Source organism: Cokeromyces recurvatus (assembly GCF_025118155.1).
Source record: "Cokeromyces recurvatus strain NRRL 2243 chromosome Unknown BX663scaffold_2, whole genome shotgun sequence".
Classification (NCBI taxonomy): domain Eukaryota; kingdom Fungi; phylum Mucoromycota; class Mucoromycetes; order Mucorales; family Mucoraceae; genus Cokeromyces; species Cokeromyces recurvatus.
The window spans coordinates 274,586-298,854 of NW_026251388.1; the positions used below are offsets into that span (position 1 = coordinate 274,586).

Genomic DNA, 24,269 nt, shown 5'->3' on the forward strand with positions numbered 1-24,269 from the left:
TAAAGATAAATAGATACTGTTTATAGCCTCAGCCCTTGATTTACTATTAAAATCCTATATTCCTTATAAACTGAAATACTATTCCTGATAAGATGACTAGCATTCATTTCATGATAAGCATCCAATATATTCAAAACATCACATATAAAGTTCAAAGAATGCTCAAACTGAATAATAACTAATATATTCGCAGTCTCCTATTCATTGCTCCTTTTGTGTTTTTTTTTACATCTAAAATAGTTTCTAGTTAGCTTTTTTTTTATTTTTTATTTTCTTAGTGTCAAATTAACGTTTTCTTTATTCAAGATTAGTATCCATAATAGTAAATAGCGACCCCTCTATTTGAAGGAATTATTAATTTAGCTTAAGCTTCCCTTATTCGATATGCCAGAAAGAGGGTGAAAATGCTCACTAAAACTTGCTTCCTCTATAAAAAGAACGGAATCACGAGTCCAATGTATGTCCTCATCACTTTTTTAGTTAATTATTGTATTCTTATGAATATCTGAAATATCTTTACATAATCTTGCAGTTGCAAGTATCTATTTTTTTTCTTTTCAGCGTAAGTATGGCATACTAGATAAGATGATAATACAGTATAGAAGTATATTTCAAAAAAAAAAAAAATACTGAGTAAGGCTTCTCCTCCCTCTTCTACTTTTTAAAGAACTATAGCAGGACACTTTTCGTAATGATCATAAAGAAAGTTAGTATAGTTGCATTCCGGGAAGGTTTTTTTTTTCTTGTATCAATTATTACATTTAAATAATTCGATAAAATCGAATAAATCATCAAACGAAGATGCAAGTTGCTGTTTAAAATTTTGCTTCTATTATATACATTAACTCAATAAAGCAAAAAATATGCTAATCTCCCCCCCCCCTTTTTTTTTGAGACTCTGTATATATGAAGAATTAAATAGCTTTACAATTCTTATTTTTTAAGAGTGGAACGTCTATAACTTAAATATTAATAAAAAAGGGGGGGATTTTTGTATATATCAAAAGAGTTAAAATTCAGTTCATGTTGTTACAATAATTAAAAGTGAATATCGTTAATTACTTTTTACTGTTTAAATAGATTTTTATATATAAACTATATATGCATATACATCTATATTTTTATCATTCTTTTGTACGGCCCTGTCCTTCTAATATATTTCATAACTTCCATGTATGTTGAATTTAACTTCGAACAGCTCGTCTACGACCACCAACTTTAGAGCCCATTACATTCATCTTTTCTCCACCACCTCTTTTACGAAGTGTCTTCTTTGTGGTACCAGTTGTTGTTTTCGTGTTGTCTTTTTCCCCTTCATTGTTGTCGCTACTCTCTTGTTCTTCATGAATAACCATTGTTTCTTCTTGTTTTTTATTCAAAATTTTGTATATCAAACGTTTTGGCCATTGAACGATAAAAAGATTGCTAATAGTAGGTTTAGCTACCCATTCAGTATTTAAATGTACAGGCTCTTTTGTTTGTTCATCAGGATACACAATTATATAATGATCGTTCTTGACTTCACAGCGCATCGTTCTATCACCTACTTCGATAAAGCTACGACCTAAAGTAGGCGCACGACCCTTAGGCGCGTCTTGAAGCATTCCATTTCTAGCATCATTTACAAATTGGATAATTCTACGCTTTTCTTGATGATAATTTATTTGACCCGCAATATATTGCATGCCGGCACTAATTAATAAAAGTACAATTACCACTGTACCTAATCCAGGTCTAAAACGACTATACAAATAGCCTGTACCACGCCAGCGAGGCACACCATTTTTATAGAAGAAGTTGTAACGTTCACGGCTTTTAGGATCACGCAAAATAGATGCTATAACACCTAAGCGTGCAAATTTTTCCTTGGCTTTAGGGTCATTTTTGTTTTTGTCAGGACTAGAAATAAATTTATTTAAGAAAAAGAAATATTTACGAGAGAGGGAAATGTTTTTTTTTAAAAAACACACACACACACACACTTACTGCCATTTTAATGAGAGTTTACGATAAGCTTTACTAATTTCAGCCTGACTTGCAGATGGCTATATATGTCAATATTGTTAGTTATTTTTTTTTTTTAATTCATCAAGTATGTTCGAAAGTTAACACGAAAATAAATACTTACACTAACACCCAACCAGTTGTAAAAGTTTGTGTCCTTTCCTTCTGCTTTTTCCAAAGCATCAACAAGATCAAAAATTTCGAAGTCGGCTAATAATTATGATGAGATTCTAACATCTCTATTTTTTTAATGAGATTTGGCTAAATAGTACCTTCAGTCCAAGCCTTCACCTTAGGCACTATGGTTAAGATGACAACCGTAAAAACTAATAGCAGACTGCAAATGCTTTGATTCCCAAAGAGTTTTACACGTACCATGTAAATGAGATTTATACAGTTAAGGAAAAAAAGTAAAAAATAAAAAAATCAAACAATTATTATTATTTTTTTTTTTTTAAATAATTATGATAAAAAATGAATGACCGCCGCCATAATGTCTTTACAATATTGAATTGCTCTATTCAGTTTATGAAGATTGAATATTGTATTTAAAAGCCTTTTTAATGAATAAAAGAGAAAAGGGGGAAAGTAGAAGTTAAACTAACAGATTATCAATTAAATAGCTGTCTTCCTGACACATATATCTCTGTGGAAAGTATCAACAGTAAAACAGTTAAACGTGCAAAGAACGATGTATCCTCTTATCGCTTAAAACAGTATTTTTGTCGGATTATTCTGTGATTTATACAGTGAGAAATAGAAAATATAATTTAATACATAAGTATTACTACTACTACTACTACTACTACTACTACTACTACTACTAACTACTAACTACTACTAACTACTAACTACTAACTACTACTAACTACTAACTACTAACTACTAACTACTAACTACTAACTACTAACTACTAACTACTAACTACTAACTACTAACTACTACTAGCTACTACTACTACTAGCTACTACAATTGTTAATAATTACATTTCTTGGATATTATGTCTAATATATAAAGAAGCTATGCTAAATAATTGTGTAAACACACATAAGCAGATTTTATTATCTGTATAAGAAAACACCAAGTTATTTACAGAATGCACAAAAAGTTAGTATCCACTAGCAAAGATAGTCATCTAGAAGATGATAATCGCTTTTAGAAATAATAAACTTTCAGGTACCTGCCATGAAGGAAGAACAGACAGCATCTACAGTTTAATCCTGATACTTTCAAGTTTATAAGCACTAAAAACATTTATATATCTTTCTTATAACTAGAAGTACAAGATCATGTTACACATAAATAGTAGCTATCATAACAATATACACTATATCTTTGTTTATATAAATTCAACTTTCCCATCATGATAGATGAATATTATATATCAGAAACTAAGCTTTGATTCAAGTTTTCTTTACTTGATAATAAAGTAAAGATGTCGTTTTAAACTTGCTAAATAATTAATACCCATTTAACTACTTGTAATCTTTTTATTTCTGATGATACTCTGGAAGTCTATTATCTTCTTTGTTGTGATGCTCGAATACTCTAACAATGAATGTTGTATAATGAACATTATGCTGTGACGTACAATACACTAGTCTTATTTGAATAACCTCTTTATTATGTAAATAAATGATGGTTTATTTCCATTAACTTAGTTGTAAGGACGACTACAATCATAACAGATTCCACTCACAGTACACATATTATTTATAAAATAAATAGATACAAAAGATCTATAATCATTCTCTTCCACGGTTACGTCATCAAATATAATGCATTATACTATTACTCATTATCCTTAACCACAAAATATATAAATACTTTTACGTTATTAACTTTTATTTTATATTAATCCTTAACTCATAAAACTTATTGTCGACTCTCAACGTACTTCTTCTGTCTGTTTTCTTTTATTTCTCTTTTTATTCTTTTATTTTATTTATATTTATATTTTATGGCATTCTTACCAGTAAACCACAACATGCGGTTATACCATGGTTATTATGACTGTGGTTACGGCTATGTTTTTTTTATGTTGAAACGAAAACTTACGTATTTTCATGCTCTTTTTTCTCTCTCTCCTCATAAAAAATCATGGTTTTCATCAGTCGCAATCACGCGCTCTGTATCTACTACCCAACTAAAGTTCAACCAAGAAAACGTTGCTAAGGCTCTAGAAAAATTTCAGGCATTAAGCGATGAACACGAAGTGTGCTACTTGAATGATTCCACAGTTCCTGTACTTGTATTAAAACCAAGACTATATGGTAATTCTTTCTTTTTCAAGGAATATTTCACAGAAGAAAAACCAAAAGTAAATGTTCCAAATAAATCTGTCATAAAACTTGGTATGCTGTTGATTTTTTTTTTTTTAATTGTGGTAGTTTCACTAACTTGTAGTTTAAATTAATTAGAAACGAAAGCCCAAGTTTTAAAATTTATAAATGAAATATCCTCTACTGAACCTGCTCTTGATGATATGTATACGCTAAAAATAGTATTACTCTCAGATATTTTCGTTAAAATGTTACATTATTCAACATTTTTCAACAAGAAAACATTGAACAGTTTCAGCTCGTTTTGTGGGAAAATCAAATTAAACTTTATGGCGGACGTGCCCTCAAAAAAAAAAAAAAAAAAAAAAAAAAAAAAGAAAAATGAAAAAAAAAAAGATCCAAGAATGAAACTGGCTCATACATATACGATATTGGAATCTTTATGTTTTACAAGATAAATACCAAGGTAAAATGAAGGTGTTTTGTTCTGATTTCCTTATTGACTTTTCATTTGTAGTAAACGTGCTAAACAATATAGTGGAATACAAAGGATTTTTAGAGACACAAAAAGAATTAGGTTTAGATTCCACAAAAAAAGCAGTAATATGGGTCGTCCTGGATTATGCTGGTTTATCAACAAATGTTGAAGATTTAAAAGAGTTTCTCAGGTAAATACTAGATTAATTGACATATGATTAACCTATATGTTATCAGGCAAAGGAATATTAAAAAAATAATAATTGATAGACTCCCTATCACATCTGAAGTAGAAATTTATGAAACAGAGGTGTTGCTTCAAGACCAAAAGGCAATAAAGAAGTTCGATTGCAGAACACGACCTATACAAAGATCCTTATGAAAATATATCATTGCTCAATAAATTATTTTATAAATACTCTCTTGAATTAATATACTCCTTTTTTTATGATAGTTTATCTTTACTCACAATATAATTGTTGTATATCGATCTGCAATTACATTAATAGCTTACTCTTTTATTGTATACAGGCTCTGGTTTAGCTACTACCACCAAGTCCTCTCAGTTGGCTATCCGCAACATATTTAATTAAGTGCATCATGTTCTTACAAATAGACTTATAATAAATAAAACCATTTTAGTATTTCCTAACTGCAGCATTAGTAATCGATTCATAACATTACATAATTATCTAGCTGACATCATATCTAAAAAGATATAATGAACAATGGCGTTGGTTCATAGTGGATTGGATAACAGAATAAGTTATTCCGAATGTCTTGCTGATTAGTTATTACTAAATGCAATCGACTACCTAATCTCAATGATTACTCGGTTTCGAAGCACATTAGAAAACTATATAAAGCCTAATGTGTGTTTTTTTTTTAGCTGTAAATAAAGATAACTTTTTTCAATAATCAGCTAGTCTGATCACATACTGGTTTTTATTTTATCCTTTTTTTTTTTTTTTTTGAAAAGCACGACGCTATTTTTCAACATTTTTCAGATGATTTGCTTACCTTTTTCGGATACAAATAAAGAAAACTTCTTCAAACACTTTAACAACATTTCTTTTTTTTCTTCAAGATTCTGTAGTATATAATGAAGCAAAAGCGTGAAAAGAATCCAATTGACGATTTAACGATATCAAAAGGAAAGAAGGCTTTATCGAGTTAGTATCAAAAACATACATAGCGAGAGAGTATGTGCCATACTTTTTTTTTAAGATGTGGATCATGATACATCTACTTTGACGACGTTTGTTTCAACTTCACTTACTTTGACGCCACCTGCTTCTACTGATTTCACTTCGCTTACTTCTACTGCCTCTATATCACTTGCTTCTACAAGTTTTTCTTCTAGTAATTCACCTCATACTTCAAAGAAGATACAAAAAAAAAATAGAAAAAAAGCGTGCCTTGATCAATTTTAGAATGGAAACAGCAAGCAGTACAGTGGAAGAAACGGATACAGTAAAACATAAAGTAAAACAGTGTAAATGCGGCTCAACCACCCATCTAAGAGTAAACAGCAATGCATCCCCCCTAAAAAAGCAAAAAGAACCAACGCACGGTCCCAGACGAGAAAAAAGAGATCTTCGTGATCAAATGCTCTTTGAAAAATATTTGTAGAAACGCTAAGCTTGTTGATCAAATATCTCTTGACACGGCACACACAACAAAAGTGATGTGGGTAAGATCGTTGTTTATCAACTATCTTTTTTTAAAGCTCTTAACGAAGGGTGAAGAAGTTCCGATTATGAGTCAGAATGATGTCTACTTCATCTTTACCGTAGTTACTGGTAAGGGCAAAAAGTCTCCCAGTTATATTCAACGATACTTTGTTGAGTTTTGCAATGAATGTGAAATTGATGACACAATCTTACGATCCCTCAAGAGTATTGGATGTTCTTCTATTTTATCCATTGTATATAAACAACACGATGTGCTCATACGCAACCACGTATGTTAGAACCACGAAAGGAGAACAATTCGCTTCTTTATAGAATCCTTGTCCGATAAAGACTCCACATTTTTCGTTTGTAAGGGCTTATCTGTTAGCGAAAGAAAATCTCTAGCTAACTATATCTATTCGCTAAAGCTGAAGCAGAAATCCGTATGGCCGTCATCTGTCGAAAAAAATCAACATTTTGAAGAGATTGTACAAAAGATGGAGTCGTTATGGTCTAGCTATCAAGCATTAAGCTGTAACTCGGAAGATGGGTTCGTCTATAACAGCAGCAAATATCATCAGAAGTCATCTACTGGTGAAAAGTCAGTTATTAATAATGTAAGCAAATTCTATCCACCTACCCCGACCGACCATAAAGAAAGGTCAGTAAAAACGATCATTGCTTTGGGCAATGGTGTGTTTAATACTAGTTCACAAGGCAACAGGTCGTCGCCCGGTCAGAACTATTACACAAGCGTTGAAGAGGTATTGTGGGCAACAGTTAGAAGTAGTAATGGTTGATGAATACCTCACCAGCTAAATCTGCAACAAGTTCAAGATCAGAAATATTAAGATTGTGGTGACCAAAAAATCAAAGCGAAGAGAACACACGATATTACAGTGTCAAAAAAAAACACTTGTAATATTATATGGAATCGCGACATTATGGCAACTCACAACATATTGGACTTGTTTTTATTTGCTTTGAAAAATAATAATCAATGTCTGAGCCAATTCAAGCGTAAAGACGCAACCACCGATGAACCATCCCCGTGTGGCTGATATGACTCTCTCATACGTCCGTACAGCGTAAGTTCTATATAAATATTTTTTTTTAAAAAAAAAAAAAGTTTACAAGTTTATTAATTATTATTTTTTTTTAACAGTCTTTACATTTTTAAAGGTTTGAATGATTTCTTGTTGGAACTCGTCTAAAACTAACTTTTTTTTTATCTGAATTTCCTTTTTTATTTTATCCGAAAAAGGTAAGCAAATCGTCCAACTAACGTCGTTTGAATTCAAAGTGTAAAAACAGTATTCTTGTGACCTTGTTTTGGCAAAAGATGTAAAGAAAGAAAATTACAAATAAATCATCTGAGTTCATAAGTTGTATTCATTCAATATTGGTAATTGTAATAAAATATTTGGATAATTCAGTGTTCATGAAATATTATAGCAGTTACTACTACTACATTAAGACTTTAATTATTTAAATTTGCACTATTTTGTTCTATATTTAGATATATAATTATCATTATTATTATATTATGCCCCTGAAACAATGGAACAGAAGTTTATTCTAAAAATAGTTAATGTTTGCTTTTTTTTCAAGTACGTATTATTCGTAATAACCAGCAATGAAATGACCGCATGTTCACTATCACTACTACTACTACTACCACTACTACTACTATTATTATAACTTTCACTTGTATTATGTAATACACAGTAGTAATAATAAAAAGAAACTTTTTGTTAAACTCATTTAAAGAACAAATATAATATCTTTATTTAAAAAAAAAATTTTTTTTTCATCTTGGAATATATTTCAACTTATCAAAAGTAAAGAAGAACCTTTCGTTACTTGTTGTATTTAAATCCTTTAAATTATTAATTTAATATGATGAAATACACCAAAATAATTATTTCCTTTAAAGCAATACACTTTGTTTATTGGTCGTGAAATAATGAAAAGACTCTTTCTTTTTCCTTTTTTCGGAATCATAATCGATAAATTTAAAGTCAGTTTATAAAAAGAAAAAATAAGGGCAACAACAACAACCAATTTTTTTAATAATTTATTTTTTATTTTTATTTTCTATCTCCCCTTTTTTATTTTCAATATCATAAAGTAAATAGTTTTTCTTTTTCTTTTTTTTTTTTTTTTTTTTTTTTTTTTGATTAATCTAAATTACTTTAATAGTCATGTCCGCTGAAATTAGAAGAAAGTTAGTCATTGTTGGTGATGGTGCTTGTGGTAAAACTTGTTTATTAATTGTATTTTCAAAGGGTACTTTTCCTGAGGTAAATAATAGTTTTATATTTTATATTCTTAAAGAAAACAAAAAAAAAAAGTCAATGTGCTCAAATGTATATTAGTTCTATGTCCCTACTGTGTTTGAAAATTATGTTGCTGATGTTGAAGTAGATGGAAAGCATGTTGAATTGGCTTTATGGGATACAGCAGGTAGGAAAAAGAAAAAGAGAGAGAATGATTATTAGGAATAATTTTGTTATTAATACTAATAATAATAAATAGGCCAAGAAGATTATGACCGTCTTCGTCCTCTTTCTTATCCAGATTCACATGTCATTTTAATTTGTTTTGCAATTGATTCACCTGATTCCTTAGAAAACGTACAAGAAAAAGTAAAGTATACACACACACACATATATATATATATGTCCTATTATTTTATTTATAATAACACATCATTTATAATACATAGTGGATTTCTGAAGTACTTCATTTTTGTCAAGGACTTCCAATTATTTTAGTTGGTTGTAAGAAAGACTTACGTAATGATCCTGCTACAATAGAGGAATTGAGAAAGAATTCACAAAGACCAGTTACAAGTGCAGAAGGTTCAGCTGTTGCTCAAAAAATTAGTGCTTATAAATATCTCGAATGTTCTGCAAAATCAGGAGAAGGTGTTCGTGAAGTATTTGAACAAGCAACTCGTGCTGCTTTGATGGTAAATAAAAAGAAGAAGTCTAAGATGTGCAATCTTTTGTAAGAGATGTGTACATGTAAAAAAGAAAGAAAGAAAAAAAAAGCAACTTTTTTGTTTTACTTTTAATACTTTTATATACACACATATAAAGATTTATTATTATTATTATTATTATTATTACAACTTGAATTATATGTTTTAATATACAATGCTTTATGATATAAGTAAGAATACATGTGTTATTTAATACTATGCATATCTTAATATCATACATACTTTTTTTCTTTTCTGTACATCTTTTCTCGCATATTAAAAATTTATTACGCCACATCTTTTGGAAAAAAAAAAAAAAAAAAAAAAAAAAAAAAAAAAAAAACTATTCATGATTCCTGTCTCTTTTCTCCCCTTTTTTCAGTGAAGCGATCTATACTTACAACCTATTTGTATACTATACTTGGACATGAAAATAAAAAATAAGAAATATTAGTTGCTTAATCTTCTTTTTATTAATAAAGTCAATGATCTTTTCTTTTTCTTTTTTGTTAACTCTCGTCTGTAAATTTATCATCTACATCAAAATAAATATCCGAGTCAGTCTCGTCCAAAGAAGGAAGAATGAGTGTGTTGGTAAAGTCAAAATGAGGCAAGTGTTATCGGCGATAATGATGCTCAACGATACGAGGAGGCCTAATTACCGATTGTAATAATATCTTCCTTGAGGATTCCAGCCTGTTATGCAGGAGAAGAGGCAAATAGAACGTACAGAAACCCTTACTTCAGTAGTCGGTAAACGTAACAGTTTCGAAATCTAGGATAGAATTATACAAATGCTAATAGGCTTATCAAGTTGCAAGGCGTTGACAAACATAGAAATAACCCTATAATTCAGGACTTTTAGTCAAGTAGTAGGATAAGGTTGACACTGAACATAAATGTGGATTTATATGAGCTCTAACTTTGAAAGTTTTAATAATAAAACGATGAGAACGTTTTTCTTTTTGAGTAGTGGACTTCAAAGAAAATAAACCGAGCATCATCAAAATAATAATAATAATAATAATAATAATAAGGAAAAAATATGAAAGAAATTAATAAGACTAGGGCAAAAGAATTATATATAGAATCATATTTAATAAACTCCTTTTTCTATTCTTTTGATTTTAAAAAGGATCATTTATACCATTATTCAATCAAATCATATCATTATATCCTCCATTAAAGTGAATCAGGGGAAGATTTGAAACTATTCTTTCTTCCATTTTGTTCAGTTACAGTATTCATGATGGTTGTTATCTTATATAAAAAAAGAGTGTCCCCATTATGACAATGCTTATAAAAGTTTTCAAAAATGAAAACTACATGTTTTTTTTTCAAGCATATGACAAGCGCGTTACGCCACATCAGGCGAAAGCTCATTGTTTTGATGCTCGCGTTTACAATTGTAGCAATAGAGAAAGATATACTCACGCTCAACCCAAATATGAGTGTACTTCTTATGTTGAATCCTTTGATATCAAAGAGAAATTTGCTGAACATGCGGATAATATGCATCTATTGTAAATGATAGACCGCTTTACAATTGTAGCTTCTTTTTTATTTTTATTTTTTCGATCTAGTATTTATTTTTGTATAGTGTTGAAAGAGCCTCTGAGATCTCAGCAGAAGAATAGATGATAATGGCATCTCCAAGAAATTCAACAGCTTTTTTACTCCTTGCCAAGTACAAGAAAAAAATTGGATAAAAGTCAGATAGTAACTTTAGTGAGATTCTGTAGAATCCTCATTTATGATATTATCTAGAAAGTATTAATACTTCTCATCTAGTGTATTACCCGGTATCTTTATATTGCAGGAACGAAATAACTTCATAATTTTACTAGAGAATATTTTCCCCTTAGATCTATTTCAAAAAAAAAAAAAAATGTGGGCAAGACTTAACACAAAAGTATTATTCCCATGTCTCCTGTACAACTTTACTTTCCAAAATAGAAAGTGTTATGATTGTTATGATTGTAGTCGTCCTTATAACTAGGTTAATAGAAATAAACCACTATTTATTAACTAATAAAGAGGTCATTCGAATAAAATTAGTATATTGTACTTTACAGCATAATATTCATTCTATATTCAGTTTTAACAATAGTTATTGTCAATGTATTCGAGCATTAACAACAATTATATACATCTTATTATGTAATAATAATAAGGATAAAAGAGCCTTAGTGTTTCATTTGTATTGCGTCTATGATAAAATCAATATCAGATATAGAAAAACTTCAATTTTGCAACGTTTTATTTCGGGAAAATGAAAACGGAAGAATTTCGGGGGCTACAATCCATTTTCGAGAATCTAAGGAAACACAATTAAAAACAATTCAATTTAAGAGTCTTACTGATTAAGAAATATATGCAGTAAAAACGTTATTCACCCTTGCGGAAGCAACGAAGATTATTAGAGAGAAACTACATATGGATCACATGTTTTTTTTTCTAGCATACTTAAAAGAGGTTACTAAAACCAAATCAGTATAACCATCAACTATAGCTTTATGACTTAAGTGAATAATGTATGTAGAAAGAGCTGATTTGCAGATATACAAACCTCATTTCGTACGGATAACATCTAGTACAAAAACGATAGACATTAATCAAGTGAAACAACATGCAAACTGAAGTCTTGGTGCAAACATCTTTGAAACATACTATTATAAACCTCGATTACAAGAACATAACTCTGCTAGCATCATTAATTCAACTCATTGCTTTTCTGAGGACTGTACCACATTGGATGCCGAAGGTGAGCCAACTAATGTGTCCAAACCAATCCTTGTTGACTCGCCTTCGACATCCAATGTAGTACAGATCCACCATTCATATTCATCCAAACTATTTACAAGATATTAATCAAGATACACGGTAATTATCATATTTCTCTTCATATCATACATCACTTTATTTTTTTTTTCCTCTTTTACAAACTATGTTTTTTTTTGTAAGAAGAGAATATTGAGGGGGAGTTCCTTTTAACAAAGCAAGTATCTCTTTTAAATATATAAATATCCTAGCGCATTTTATCTTATTCTTTATTAAGTAAAATTTAACCTTTAAGAGTAGAGAGACAATAGTATAAAACAAAACTCTTTGATTAGGATATGTAATTCTACTGTATGATTCATACCTTCTTTAGAAAGTCATTTTGTTGTTGATAAAAGTACAAAAATGAATGCTGTAGAGTAAATAGTTTATTATCTGTAAATAAATAATAAGCCACCGTACATAAATATTTTCATTCCTGCAATAAAACAAAGTTTGTAGGAAATCACTCAAAAAAAAAAAAAAAAAAAAAAAAAAAAAAAAAGTATTGTTGTACATCATATGAATATATAAAAAGTAGAAAGGCATATATTAAATTTTCTTTTTCTCTTCTTCTCTTCTCTATTTATTATTATTATTATTATTCTAGTAAATCTATGGTGAATAAAAGAAAACTAAGTTCATTACTTTCATTAAATAATGATGTTCAAAGATCTGTAAATTTCTTTTTTCTTTTATTATTATTTGATTCTTTTTAAACTTTAATTCGTATTTCAATTATAGAGTATTGAAAAGCTGATAAGTTTTTGGGATATTGATAATAAAGGTTATGTTTCTCCATATGATTTAATTGCAGGTAAGAAAAAAAAAGAAAGAAAGATAGAGAGTGTATGTATGTATAGATAATTTAATCCTTCCTTGCATGATAAAGGTTTTATGGAACTTGGCTATAACGTAGTATTTAGTGTTTTCTTTGGTGCTAGTATAGGAGTTCTCTTATCTACTCATGTTCATACTGGATGGAAGATAGACCCTCTATCGCGTACTAATTTGAAAGGTTTGATACGATATAAGAAAAGAACTCAAAATAACAGAGGTGCCTTTGATGAAGAGGGAATATTCAACCTTGAAAAGTTCAATACTTTCATTGACAAGTATGCAAAATATGATCCTTCTGGAAAAACAATTAGGGTGACTGAATTTATAAAAATGACGAAAGAACAAGAACAATTGGAGAATAATATGAACTCCTGGTATAAATAGATCATCATGTATGAAATATTTATTTATATCTTACATTTTCATCAATAGGTTCAAGTTAATATTGGAAATAGGAATGGTTTATTTTTTTATAGGACATTATGGTTATTTTACAAGAGAAAACATCTGCTCTTTTTATGATGTAAGCATATAGATAAATAGATAATAATCTTTTTTCTCCTCACCCCCCCTTTTTTTTTTAAAAAAAAAAAAAAAAAAAAAAACTTTAGGGTTCAATATTCTATCGTCTTAGAAATGACTATATAAGTACTCTGAAAGATAAAAGGCAAAGAGTCTATCTGTCTGAAATGGATGGATTAAGAGGCCCATATATTTCAAAATCTTATTTCGGATTAGATCCTAGAGAAATGGAATATAAAATACAAGCTATGTTTAATTCGTGGCAATCTAAAGTCCAAATTGTACAGAATTTAAATTTGGATAAATGGTCTAATCCAATTAAAAAAACTGCGCATAAGATGAAAGAGTATACAGTCTCACATGTATTCAAACAACCCACTTCTGTTATTAATGGTGTTCCTGAACCTACACAAATTATTCATTCTCCTTCTGAAAGTCCCGATGAGGATGCTAATTTGGAAGAAAACTTGAATCTTACAGGAGTTGCTAGTAAACCTGCTTCAGAGACATCGTTGACAGATGATGACTTCTTTAGTGCCCTCTTAAGTCCAGATCAAACTTCAGCATCAACAAGTTTGAATGGTAGTAGTCTCTTTGGTGAGCAATATAATGGTGATACTCATATGAATCGAGAGGAACCCATCATTTTCAACTATGATTCAAATCATAGTACTGATATGCCTCTTGATGATTCTACCACATTTGAACGTGTACCTTCCCATTTGTCTTCAAAACCTGATTCTTCATTGGATACAACAACAGCTTCAATGAGTAGTTTTCTTCGATATGATGAAGTTGACTATAAGAATTGGCTTACTGAAACTTTAACAGGCGTTCAATACGATCATGTTGAAGACACGATCGAAAATACACCCAATTTATCTATTGATCAACAGCAACTTAAACTGGATGAAGAAGTTAAACAAGAAAAAATTATGGATAAAGCTGAAGATAAAACAGAACTAATCGTTACAACTCCTCTTCCTGATGAAAAAATTATCTTCTGCTTTGAAGACCCTTTAAAAGAAGAACAACCTCCCATTATTCCTTCTCCCAAGGTCATTCATCATATAAATAAGCTATCTTCTGATAACAAGGTAAAAAGAAGAAAAAAAAAGGAAAAGGAAAAAAGAAATAATGCTAATTTATTTTATTTTATTTTATTTTTATCCTTTTTTTTCTTTTTTTTTTTCCTTTTTTTTTTTAAAGTAATTTCTACATTTGTTTGATATGGATATATACATCTTCAAATCTCATTTTACAATTCTTTTCCTTAAGGAAAAAAAAATAACATTTTTACATGCACTATCACATTTATATAAAGCATATATAATGATAACAACAATAAAAATAAAATAATAATAAGAAAAAAGTTTTATAGTTTAATATAGCCATATATATATGTGCATGTGTGTCCATGGACATTATATATATTTATATAAATATATATAAACATATATGAAGTAATAGTATTCTCTATAAAATAAGTTACTTCTTAAGCTGACGAGAAGAAGGATAAAGATGAAAAAATAACTAATATAAAGAATTTGGATTAGACATACGTCTATCTATACAAAAGAGAATTTTATCTTCACAAGATAACACTACAATACCTTTTTCTTCACACTCTTAGATGATATCTCATAATCACCCGTATTAAGTGACTCTGACATAAGAGATGAATTATTAGATGTCAAGATTTTAGAAGGCGGAGGAGAAAGTTTAAGTTGAGTCTTTATTCCTTTAGATGGTTTCTTTAAATTGATTTTTTGCGCCATTTTCTCCAAGAAAGTAGGGGAGCGTTCAGAGGAATCGATTGTATTAGTAGGGTTAGGAGTATTCCTTCTTGAAGAACGAAGAAGATTGACATGATAAGCAAGTGATGAATGACGTTCCATCGGCTCTTCTGATTGATGATGTAATTTTAAGGGGCCATGAGGAATGGTTGAATTTCGTTTGGCTTTATTAAATGGCATACGAGGAGATCGAACCTTGTGTATAGATAAAGATGAAATATTGGGTATTTCAAGACTTGGTCTATTAGAGAATAAAGCAGATGCCGAATACCGATAATTGTCAAAGATACTTCTACGTTTCTTATCATAATGATAGAAACTACTCCTGGCTCGAGCTTTCATAATAGGTGTTGTACAGACATCCTTAAACTTCATATCAACAACTTTACATCGTGCCTGATAGTTTTCAACATTAAAATTCGGTCTACTATAAGAAGCCATATCACTTGCCACGGACAAGGGGCGCTTCATGGATGATGTGAGACTGTGCAAGGAAGTATAGCTATTATCTGGTTTAATTTTATGAAAACTGAGAGGACTAAAAGAAGATCGGGATAAATACTTGTTTTGGTTTACAACACTATCGAGGAAGCTACTAGTCTGTGACGTAAAAGATGTGGAATGACTACGATATTTTTCTTTTTTATGTTTTCTTTGTGCCATTAATTCAAAACTAGAAATAAATACATGTTCCAATTCATGTTGTTTTGTATCAGAAGATTGATTCACTGAATCCTTTTCCTTTGAATCTTTAATTGCTTTATCTAACTTTTCTATCCAAACTTTCTTTTCTGATTCGCAAATAGCACAAAACTCTAATATATGTTGACTATTCTCTAATCGCCAAGGATAAAATAAAAAATCTATTATATAGGTTTTTAGATTTTAAGATATAAAAGAATGTATATATATATATATGTATGTATTCAAACCTTTATCATTTGGTAAATCAACCAAATTAAATTCAAATAAAGAAAACCAATGCTTTGGTATATATTGTTCGCGTTTCTTGGCTTCTGTGATAATCATATAATCTTTAAATAAAGCACATCCGACTCTATCACTTGTTTTACTTTCGATGTTAGGTCGAACTATTAAAGTGCCAATCAATAAGCAACTGCCTAAAGATTCAAACCATCGTTTATCCATATGATACTCAGGCACCAAACGTGATAAAAATAATTTACTCTTTCGATTTGTTTCCATAACTGATTTTGCTATATCAATCTTTTTAACTATGGCATGAATAATTTTCTGTGCCTCTAATAAAAGTAAATATTCCTCTGTATCCTTTAAGGTTGAATTTTCAATAGTCTGAAGAAGAACTTCATATTTAAAAATTCTTTGAAAAGGCTATACATACATATTAGTTAATAAATTAATATATATATATATATATATAATACAATTACTTTACAATAGCAAAATAGTCTTGGAATTTGAGTTTACTTAACCCAAGGGATTCACTATGAAAATGAAATATACTATCCATTTCTTCTTTAAATTTAGGGTTTGACTGGAGTAAACAACTAAATGCGGATACAGCATAATCGTATTTTACACAATAATCATGATAAATATCAAGTTTTGGTGCCTAAATATTAAATATATATATATATATATATATATATATATGCTTAGAATTATATACATATGTACATACATATACATGCAATTTTACCCATTCAATAAAAGAAAGAAGAACACTTTTTAGTTTAGTTGAATAAGGAATTGTATTTTGTTGATTTTTATCGCCATCATGTGCCAAAAGTAATGCGTTTGTAAACTTGATGTGAAATGAAGCTATATCGAGTGCATTACAAACAATATTCATACGTTGTTCTTTTGTTATATCTGCCATTTTATAAATCTCTTGAAAGAAATACTAAAAGTGAATCCCATCCACAATATAAATGGATAATTAATAAAATTATTTGAAAGAAAAAAAAAAAAAGAAAAGGCATGAGTGCAACTTACGGTACACAGCATACTAAGATTGGAACTATAACTCTTTTCAGTCATAATCAATTCATGAAGGGAACTCATCTGCTTGATAATTCTTTTTTCTTCTGATGAAAGGGATTCAAAATCTAATGGAAAATCAGGTTGCTCTTTTATTTCCATAGGAAGACAAATGGCATGTTGATTACCATTCACATATTCTTTATAGAGTTTACGAGATACAACAAGGTATAGATCATCCAAGTTGAGATTCCTAATAGTTTGTACCATGGAACGATGGGAGCTCATGATTGAAGGTGAAGGTAAAACATCAGGTTCTCTTTGTTCATTTTGCAAGGTCTTTTGACCAACAGTTAGCATAGTATCAGCACTAGCCAATGAGAGAGGTCTACTGGGGTCTTTTTGTTCTATCAAGGAAGATAGAACAACATCATCATCATTATCATCATTATTGTCAAAGGAGTTTTGAACAGTTTCTTCTTCTTCTTCATCTTTTGATTCTCTTCGACGCTCATAATGTGCTGTTACTTTCTTTAGACGTGAAGGAGAGGGAGGTGATGGAGGATCATCATCAAAGGTAGTAATTTGTTTTGGAGAGAAATCATCGGACTCATAAGCAAAATAGGATTCCACTTTATGCCTTGCTGCTTGTCCTGCAGATAGACTTATATCCTCAGGTGTTTGAATATTTACCTTTAACACATCTTTTAAATCCTTATGAGATTTTGTATGATCTTTAAAATGGTCATAGTCAATTGCATGAAGTTTTGCCAGTTTATGTGTTATTCCCTTAAGTGAGGCACTCTCCTGAGGTATAGGTTCCGAAAAAACTTTTGTAAAGACATTCATGACTGGGATAAGTGAAGAATCATCACCTGGTGGTGTTTTAGGACCATGAATCACTATCTTGTTTAATATACTCACTTTCTGACGATCAGAAAAAGCATCGCAATTTAAACCAGCTGGGTCAGGAACAAATTCTAGATATTTCCCGGTATTTAATGTATTGTATTTCAAAGCTGCATTATTTAAAGCCTCAGCGATAGTAGCAATGACTTGAAGATTAGAATCATAATCATCTTGCTTTTCTTTTGGAATATCGATGACTTCAGAAGTTGTTTCTATCACTGATTGAGACTCATTCTTTATATCATCACTCATTGATTCTGGCGGAATATTATTCTTTTCATTCTCATCTGATACCAAATATCCAGCAGAATCATCCAAAAATGTATCTGCCATAATTATTCTATCCACTTGGTCTTTTAAAATTCAGTAAAAAAGAATAGAAAGAGAGAGAGAGAGAAAAGAATAATAAAATAATATGTATATCTATATATTAAGAAGAAAAAAAAATAATAAAATAAAATAAAAATCAAAATAAAATAATACGTTTTCGTACGTAACTATAATGTTTTATATTGCTATATTAACTGATTTAATATAGAACCATTATCCTTAATTAGATCCCATTCTTTTGACTTATATTTCAATCAACTATAACAAAGTTATTATTATCTAATAATACTTCTTACTCTTTATATACTTGGTACCAACTTATATTAAAGACTGTCATTCTATAACAGTTGTTGATCTAATAATAACATGCATAATTGAAATATGTTTAAATAAAACCCAGCAATAGGAATGAGATCGACATTCAAATTTTAATTCATCTGTATTATGTAATCAAAGAAATCGATTTGTTCAAATATAAAAGCCAATTTTCTAGTAGCCTTTTTTTTTTATGATATAATTTCCTTTCCTTGTTCATAAGCAGTAAAGAAGTGACTAAGTAAAACTCATACTAAAAATTGTATTTTTTTTTTTTTTTATTTTTAGTTTAAACTATATTATTCATTACTAACAAATTAGTAGGTGCATAGGCTGTTGTTCAATAATAATTCGTTTCAATGACCGCCATATTTAAGAAAGATAGTTGGCCTCTTTTCCCTTTTCTTTTTCTTTTGTTTAAAGCATTCAAATGAGGTCAGAAATTCATATTTTAAATCAAGGTAGTAAATAAAAGATAAACCTGAATAAAGTCGTTTTTTTTTTAAAAAATTACTTGCTTTTATGTAATAGAGGATTGGGTTCAAAAGTTTCATCTTGAAAATAAAATTGATAGTAAAATGAAGAAGCTCTTTTATTATGTTATATCAATAACCTTTTTTTTTTTTTTTTTTTGGCTTCATAGTAAATTTACAAGTCGTTGTAGAAAACGAATCTACTAAAATTGAAATAGATGAAATTCCAAAGTAAGCATTATAAAAGAAACAAGTTGTACAACATATGATAATAATATGTATTGTGTAGCATGAATAATAGCAGTAATAAAAGGGATTCTTATTTACAGTCTATCATGTTATCTTCAGAACCCGCAACAATATGCACGAGTCCAATTTCTTGTACGGGTATTGAGACATGTACTTGCTATAAATGTCAAAGACAGAAAAGACGAATAGTGAACCATTCTACAGCCATAAAATCATTACCAAATCCAAATTCTACTTTTGTCATTTCAGAGGCTTATACACCCTTAAAGAGAATAACAAAAGATCAAAAGCCGATCGAAAGAAGGGAAACTGCTTCAGAGAGTATTTCTTACATACAGCAATCAAAACCTACAGTCCCATCACCGAAATCGACAACGAAAAGATCGAATACGTTGAGAAAGAGACCTACATTAAAATCTTATGAGAAGCATTTACCAAAGCCTGCTTATTCACAAGATGATTGTATTTATAGAATGCAACAAAATGAAGAAGAACCAAAGGGGAAAAAAGTAAACGATAAGAATGAAAGGAAAGTCGATCAAAGTGTCGACAACTATCAAATTGCATGGAAAGATGATCAAATGGGTCATGATATCTTGACTTCATTTGTCACTTTTCAAGCTATTTTTGAAGAAGAAGGAAATGATAATAAAGGGTTATCAGATTTGTTAGAACGACGTACAAAGGAATTAAAATATCAAAAACAACAGCTACATGATGATAAATCCTTCCTAGAGAAAGAAATAGATTCATTGCCACCAAGATTACATGATTGTTTAACCATGAGTTATCGTCAAGGGCCCAAACATAATCCTTTGACTCTTTATCATACTATGAAAATGCGAAATGAAAAAGAAAGATTAGCTGCATATAGTAAATATTTTTTTTTCTTCTTCTTTGGAATATATCATGTGTAAAAAAAAAAAAAAAAAAAAAAAAAAAAAATAGAATGCTAGTTTTTAAGATTTATTTGCATAATAGATCTTGCATTTGAACATTGTATCAATGCAAACAGTGGAATGAAAAAATGGGTTAAACGAACAAGAGTAGCACCTACAAGACAAGATTCAAAATTAATTCGCCCTATTCGAGCTTCCACTATCAAACGAACTTTACTTAATCCACTATCCTCGAAAAGGAATAAAAGAGAGGAATTATCAAATAATGTATTATTACCAGATACAACCGAAAATTATAAAAAGACTAAGAAATCAGCAAAAATAAGCATGAATACATATCATCTGCCATTTATTTCAGAATATCAAGATGATCCTAGTCATCCGCCCATGAGAGATGTTTTATCTGCTGCATATGCTTTTTTACCAACTACTAGTAATGATGATCATCCTTCTCTAAAGAATATATCCGATTATTCTAATAAAATACAATATGAGCATATAGATATACCAGGTCGTCCACGACACATATTGACCTCTGAAGTAAGTCTTTATCTTAGTGTGATAAATATATATATATATATATATATGTGTGTGTGTGTATATTGATATACATATATTGATATAATATATACATATGTTATAGGTTAATGATAATGCTAGTATTTCATCTTCAGATTCAGGACATGGTGAATCCTCATCTTTTAAATTGATAAAGAGTAGACCAGGTCGTTTACTGTACTCACTAGGAAGAAAGGCTTCCATTCGATCCTCTAATAAATCAATTTCCATTTTGTAACTAGGAAAAAGAGTATAATATTTGATTCTATCCTTCCACTATTCACATCTTTTATTATAAAGTAGATAAAAAGAAACAATGAGTAGAAATAATATACATCTAATCTTTATATTTATACAATTGATCAGTTTATTAATTATTAACTCGTTTTATCTTTTTTTTTCTTCTTCCCTTTTCTATATAATATACTCTTTTATATCTATTATTTTTATAATCTATCGTCTAATTAAGTTAAGGAATTCTTCTCTTGTTCTAGGGCTACTTCTAAATACACCCAACATACAACTTGTAACAGTTGAACTACCAGGTTTCTATTTTTTTTTTTTTTTTTTTTTTTTTAGATTAAATAAATTTAAAAATATGAATTGTACACAAAACATGTTACCTGTACACCTCTAATAATAATTAAAAAAAAAAAAAGGGTGAGAAAATAGGTCACTTAAAATTGATGAATGTATTTACCTTGAACACATACAAAGATGTGAACATTCCATAACAACAGCTACACCTTGTGGTTGAAGTATTTCCATTAATGCAGTAGCTATTTGTTTTGTCATACGTTCCTGAACTTGCAATCTTTTTATTTTATTAATAATCATAATATAAAATCAAATTCCTTGGTTTACCTTCTAGCAAACATTTCTGCAATACGAGCAAGCTTACTAAGACCAACCACTCGGCGATTAGGAATATAAGCAATATTAATTTTACCCATAAAAGGCACCATATGATGTTCACATAATGAAAAAACATCCACGTCTTTAACTAAAACCATTTCATCATGATCTATTTTTGTAATACGACAATTTTAATCGTAAGCATGCATCTCCGATCTTTTCTTTCCTTTTTTTTTTTTTCTACCTTCTTCAAATATAGCATCATTGATCACCTCTAAAAACCATTCAAGTAAGTTATGAGAATATATATATATTATTGCATCCATTATAAAGGAAGGAAGTAGAAGAGGTGAAGATATTTACCATAAATATTTCTTTCATAGCCTTGTGTAAAGAACATTAAAGCCTTTGCATAACGCTCTGGTGTTTTTAATAATCCTTCTCTATTAGGATCCTCACCAATACATGTCAAAATTGTTTTAACGGCTTCAGCCAATTTATTTTCTCTTTCTTCCCTTTGTTCAGGTGTTTCATCTCGACGTTCCCGAGCACCTAAACCTTTTATATGCTATTAGTATTCACTTGTACTTCAAAGTATGAAAGAAAAAAAAAAAAGGAACTTACTTGGCCAACTCATGCCATCATTTTCTACTGGTGTTGCTACACGGGGTATCTTTAATTTATCTTCTTTTAAATCTGACATCTTGTACCTTTTTTTTTTTTTTTTTTTTTTTTCAAGGATACAATGAAAGAAAAAAAAAAAAGAAATAAATTATTACCATTCATAAAGTATATGGGGCTTTTTTTTTTTGCAGATGTTGATATTTCATTAACCGAAAAACTTCGTGACTGCTGCCGTATTACAGGATTTTTAAAAAAAAAATCGGGACCAGAGAATTTTATTGGACGAATTTCAATTTTATTAGAGATAATTGCAAACTTTGAAAACATTATTGAGAGATATGTGGAGTCTAATAGAAACACATATTCCTTTATCTGAGACTGATTTCCTTGTTGATACAACTATACTAGTAATTCTCAGAATGTCTAATGCAATTTAAGTAATAACCAATAGTAACTTTCTGGCAGACTTCCACAATACGAGGCATAAAAGCAAAATTCCCATCGAGAGAAATCTCCTTGGTATTGCTTTTGATTTTTGACCAACATGATACAATTGAAGTTGAGGAAAAGGCAAATAAAGAGACATAACTAGTTGGTTATATCCCTTACTGCAGAAACGGTATGATACATTTTACAGTTATTCAAGACAATATAAACTCTATTCTTATCATGCCTATTAAGTACATCCATGAAAACTTGGTCAAATTTAACAATATGATATAATATAGTGTTCTTCTTCAAATATTTCTTCTTGGTATCCGTTTTCTTTTTTTTATTTTTTTTTTTTTTACCTTGATTAAGGAAAATGTTTTTTCAAGTTTATCGACATCGTTTTGTTTAAGAGATTCAACGTCTGAGAAGTTAATGGTACTGAAATGTGAGATACATCCAGTAACACTAATATTGACACCCTCCCCCTTTTTTTTTTTTTTTTTTTTTTGCTATGAACTTACTTTGACTTTGACTAACTCACCAAGTCTTGACCAAGCTAAACCATGTATCATTTGAGTATTAAGGCCTGGTTTATTGATAAAAAAAACACTTTTTTTTTTCTCTGCAAGTCAGTGCTTGTATCTTTCTATTTGCTGACAAGTTTATGTCGAAGGTGAAGAGTTCATTTTGAGTCCCTCTTAGTATTATATTTGGAAGCTTGTTTTAAAGTAAAGAAATATTATTTTGATAAATGTTTACACAATGATGAAAGGAAAATTGTAAAGCCTTTGAGCTGACTAATAAGTATCCCTTGTACTATCACCAGAGTAGATGAAGGATGTCTGTCAATGTAAGATACAAGGAATCGAGAATACTCGGGTAAAATCCCTTCTTTTTCTTTTTGTAGTTATCTTCAAAAAAAATAATTTGTAACTGTCTCTTTTTAGGATAAAATCCTGTAAGAAAAGAAGTGACCAATTTATATACATATATTTATTCCCTTTTTTAAGGAACAATAATAACAAACATTTCATTTTAATAATTTTGAAACCGAATCAATAAACTTATTGTCTATGATAATCAGATCTTTTTTTTTCTCACGTACATTTTCATTGGTCAATCAAATCTAAGATTTTACAAATTTTTTTTTATGGAGATTGAGATAACTATATACATAGATATATAAAAAAAAAGGCATTTTTTTTCAGTCCGTACAATGTATCATTTCTTTAATAGTGTTTAATAAATAAAAAGAGGTTTCT

General features: G+C 29.5%; 10 protein-coding genes across 10 annotated transcripts; 6 read left to right on the plus strand and 4 right to left on the minus strand.

Moving 5' to 3' along the window:
- Window positions 1-1,032: 1,032 nt before the first annotated feature.
- Window positions 1,033-2,414, minus strand: BX663DRAFT_494257 (uncharacterized protein). Its single transcript, XM_051525473.1, has 4 exons — window positions 2,277-2,414; window positions 2,129-2,214; window positions 1,987-2,045; window positions 1,033-1,899 (listed from the first exon to the last, which is right to left on the minus strand). Exons 1-4 carry the CDS (start codon window positions 2,380-2,382, stop codon window positions 1,185-1,187), a joined length of 966 nt encoding a protein of 321 aa, XP_051386920.1. The 5' UTR covers window positions 2,383-2,414; the 3' UTR covers window positions 1,033-1,184.
- A 1,450-nt stretch (window positions 2,415-3,864) lies between these two features.
- BX663DRAFT_539719 (uncharacterized protein) lies at window positions 3,865-5,146 on the plus strand (the record flags this gene model as incomplete). The annotated part of the gene is made up of 4 exons (XM_051530727.1): window positions 3,865-4,359; window positions 4,742-4,753; window positions 4,805-4,955; window positions 5,035-5,146. Exons 1-4 carry the CDS (start codon window positions 3,966-3,968, stop codon window positions 5,144-5,146), a joined length of 669 nt encoding a protein of 222 aa, XP_051386921.1. The 5' UTR covers window positions 3,865-3,965.
- A 1,788-nt stretch (window positions 5,147-6,934) lies between these two features.
- On the plus strand, window positions 6,935-7,256 carry BX663DRAFT_494262 (uncharacterized protein; the record flags this gene model as incomplete). Its single annotated transcript, XM_051525474.1, is given in 2 exon segments — window positions 6,935-7,172; window positions 7,192-7,256. 2 exon segments carry the CDS (start codon window positions 6,935-6,937, stop codon window positions 7,254-7,256), a joined length of 303 nt encoding a protein of 100 aa, XP_051386922.1.
- A 1,252-nt stretch (window positions 7,257-8,508) lies between these two features.
- BX663DRAFT_446823 (GTP-binding protein rhoA) lies at window positions 8,509-9,560 on the plus strand. Its single transcript, XM_051523688.1, has 5 exons — window positions 8,509-8,567; window positions 8,640-8,740; window positions 8,816-8,903; window positions 8,976-9,085; window positions 9,166-9,560. The coding sequence occupies exons 2-5, from the start codon at window positions 8,642-8,644 to the stop codon at window positions 9,451-9,453; spliced, it is 585 nt and encodes a 194-aa protein (XP_051386923.1). The 5' UTR covers window positions 8,509-8,567; window positions 8,640-8,641; the 3' UTR covers window positions 9,454-9,560.
- A 2,059-nt stretch (window positions 9,561-11,619) lies between these two features.
- On the plus strand, window positions 11,620-11,790 carry BX663DRAFT_426473 (uncharacterized protein; the record flags this gene model as incomplete). The annotated part of the gene is made up of 1 exon (XM_051522548.1): window positions 11,620-11,790. A coding segment is annotated over one exon (171 nt), but the record flags the coding sequence as incomplete, so codon positions are not given.
- An 819-nt stretch (window positions 11,791-12,609) lies between these two features.
- On the plus strand, window positions 12,610-14,938 carry BX663DRAFT_557571 (Caleosin related protein-domain-containing protein; the record flags this gene model as incomplete). The annotated part of the gene is made up of 7 exons (XM_051531776.1): window positions 12,610-12,623; window positions 12,854-12,920; window positions 12,988-13,060; window positions 13,136-13,457; window positions 13,516-13,606; window positions 13,695-14,702; window positions 14,930-14,938. The coding sequence occupies 7 exons, from the start codon at window positions 12,610-12,612 to the stop codon at window positions 14,936-14,938; spliced, it is 1,584 nt and encodes a 527-aa protein (XP_051386925.1).
- Window positions 14,939-15,093: 155 nt separating this feature from the next.
- On the minus strand, window positions 15,094-18,605 carry BX663DRAFT_548041 (uncharacterized protein; the record flags this gene model as incomplete). Its single annotated transcript, XM_051531050.1, has 6 exons — window positions 15,094-15,138; window positions 15,219-16,264; window positions 16,334-16,754; window positions 16,819-16,995; window positions 17,083-17,286; window positions 17,379-18,605. 6 exons carry the CDS (start codon window positions 18,603-18,605, stop codon window positions 15,094-15,096), a joined length of 3,120 nt encoding a protein of 1,039 aa, XP_051386926.1.
- Window positions 18,606-19,347: 742 nt separating this feature from the next.
- On the plus strand, window positions 19,348-21,334 carry BX663DRAFT_482629 (uncharacterized protein; the record flags this gene model as incomplete). Its single annotated transcript, XM_051524445.1, has 6 exons — window positions 19,348-19,378; window positions 19,449-19,490; window positions 19,561-19,621; window positions 19,680-20,512; window positions 20,621-21,078; window positions 21,182-21,334. The coding sequence occupies 6 exons, from the start codon at window positions 19,348-19,350 to the stop codon at window positions 21,332-21,334; spliced, it is 1,578 nt and encodes a 525-aa protein (XP_051386927.1).
- Window positions 21,335-21,549: 215 nt separating this feature from the next.
- BX663DRAFT_426776 (uncharacterized protein) lies at window positions 21,550-22,654 on the minus strand (the record flags this gene model as incomplete). Its single annotated transcript, XM_051522569.1, has 7 exons — window positions 21,550-21,645; window positions 21,720-21,729; window positions 21,797-21,910; window positions 21,961-22,120; window positions 22,196-22,225; window positions 22,315-22,509; window positions 22,576-22,654. 7 exons carry the CDS (start codon window positions 22,652-22,654, stop codon window positions 21,550-21,552), a joined length of 684 nt encoding a protein of 227 aa, XP_051386928.1.
- Window positions 22,655-23,366: 712 nt separating this feature from the next.
- Window positions 23,367-23,624, minus strand: BX663DRAFT_421251 (uncharacterized protein; the record flags this gene model as incomplete). Its single annotated transcript, XM_051522408.1, is given in 2 exon segments — window positions 23,367-23,516; window positions 23,535-23,624. Coding segments are annotated over 2 exon segments (240 nt in total), but the record flags the coding sequence as incomplete, so codon positions are not given.
- Between the last annotated feature and the right edge of the window lie 645 nt (window positions 23,625-24,269).

Coding starts and splice junctions, on each gene's coding strand:
- BX663DRAFT_446823 (XM_051523688.1), top strand. CDS start 8,642: ATGTCCGCTGAAATTAGAAGAAAGTTAGTCATTGTTGGTGATGGTGCT. Junction 8,904..8,975: donor GGCTTTATGGGATACAGCAG/GTAGGAAAAAGA, acceptor AATAATAAATAG/GCCAAGAAGATTATGACCGT. Junction 9,086..9,165: donor TAGAAAACGTACAAGAAAAA/GTAAAGTATACA, acceptor TATAATACATAG/TGGATTTCTGAAGTACTTCA.
- BX663DRAFT_494257 (XM_051525473.1), bottom strand. CDS start 2,382: ATGGTACGTGTAAAACTCTTTGGGAATCAAAGCATTTGCAGTCTGCTA. Junction 2,046..2,128: donor ACAACTGGTTGGGTGTTAGT/GTAAGTATTTAT, acceptor TGACATATATAG/CCATCTGCAAGTCAGGCTGA. Junction 1,900..1,986: donor AAACTCTCATTAAAATGGCA/GTAAGTGTGTGT, acceptor ATTTATTTCTAG/TCCTGACAAAAACAAAAATG.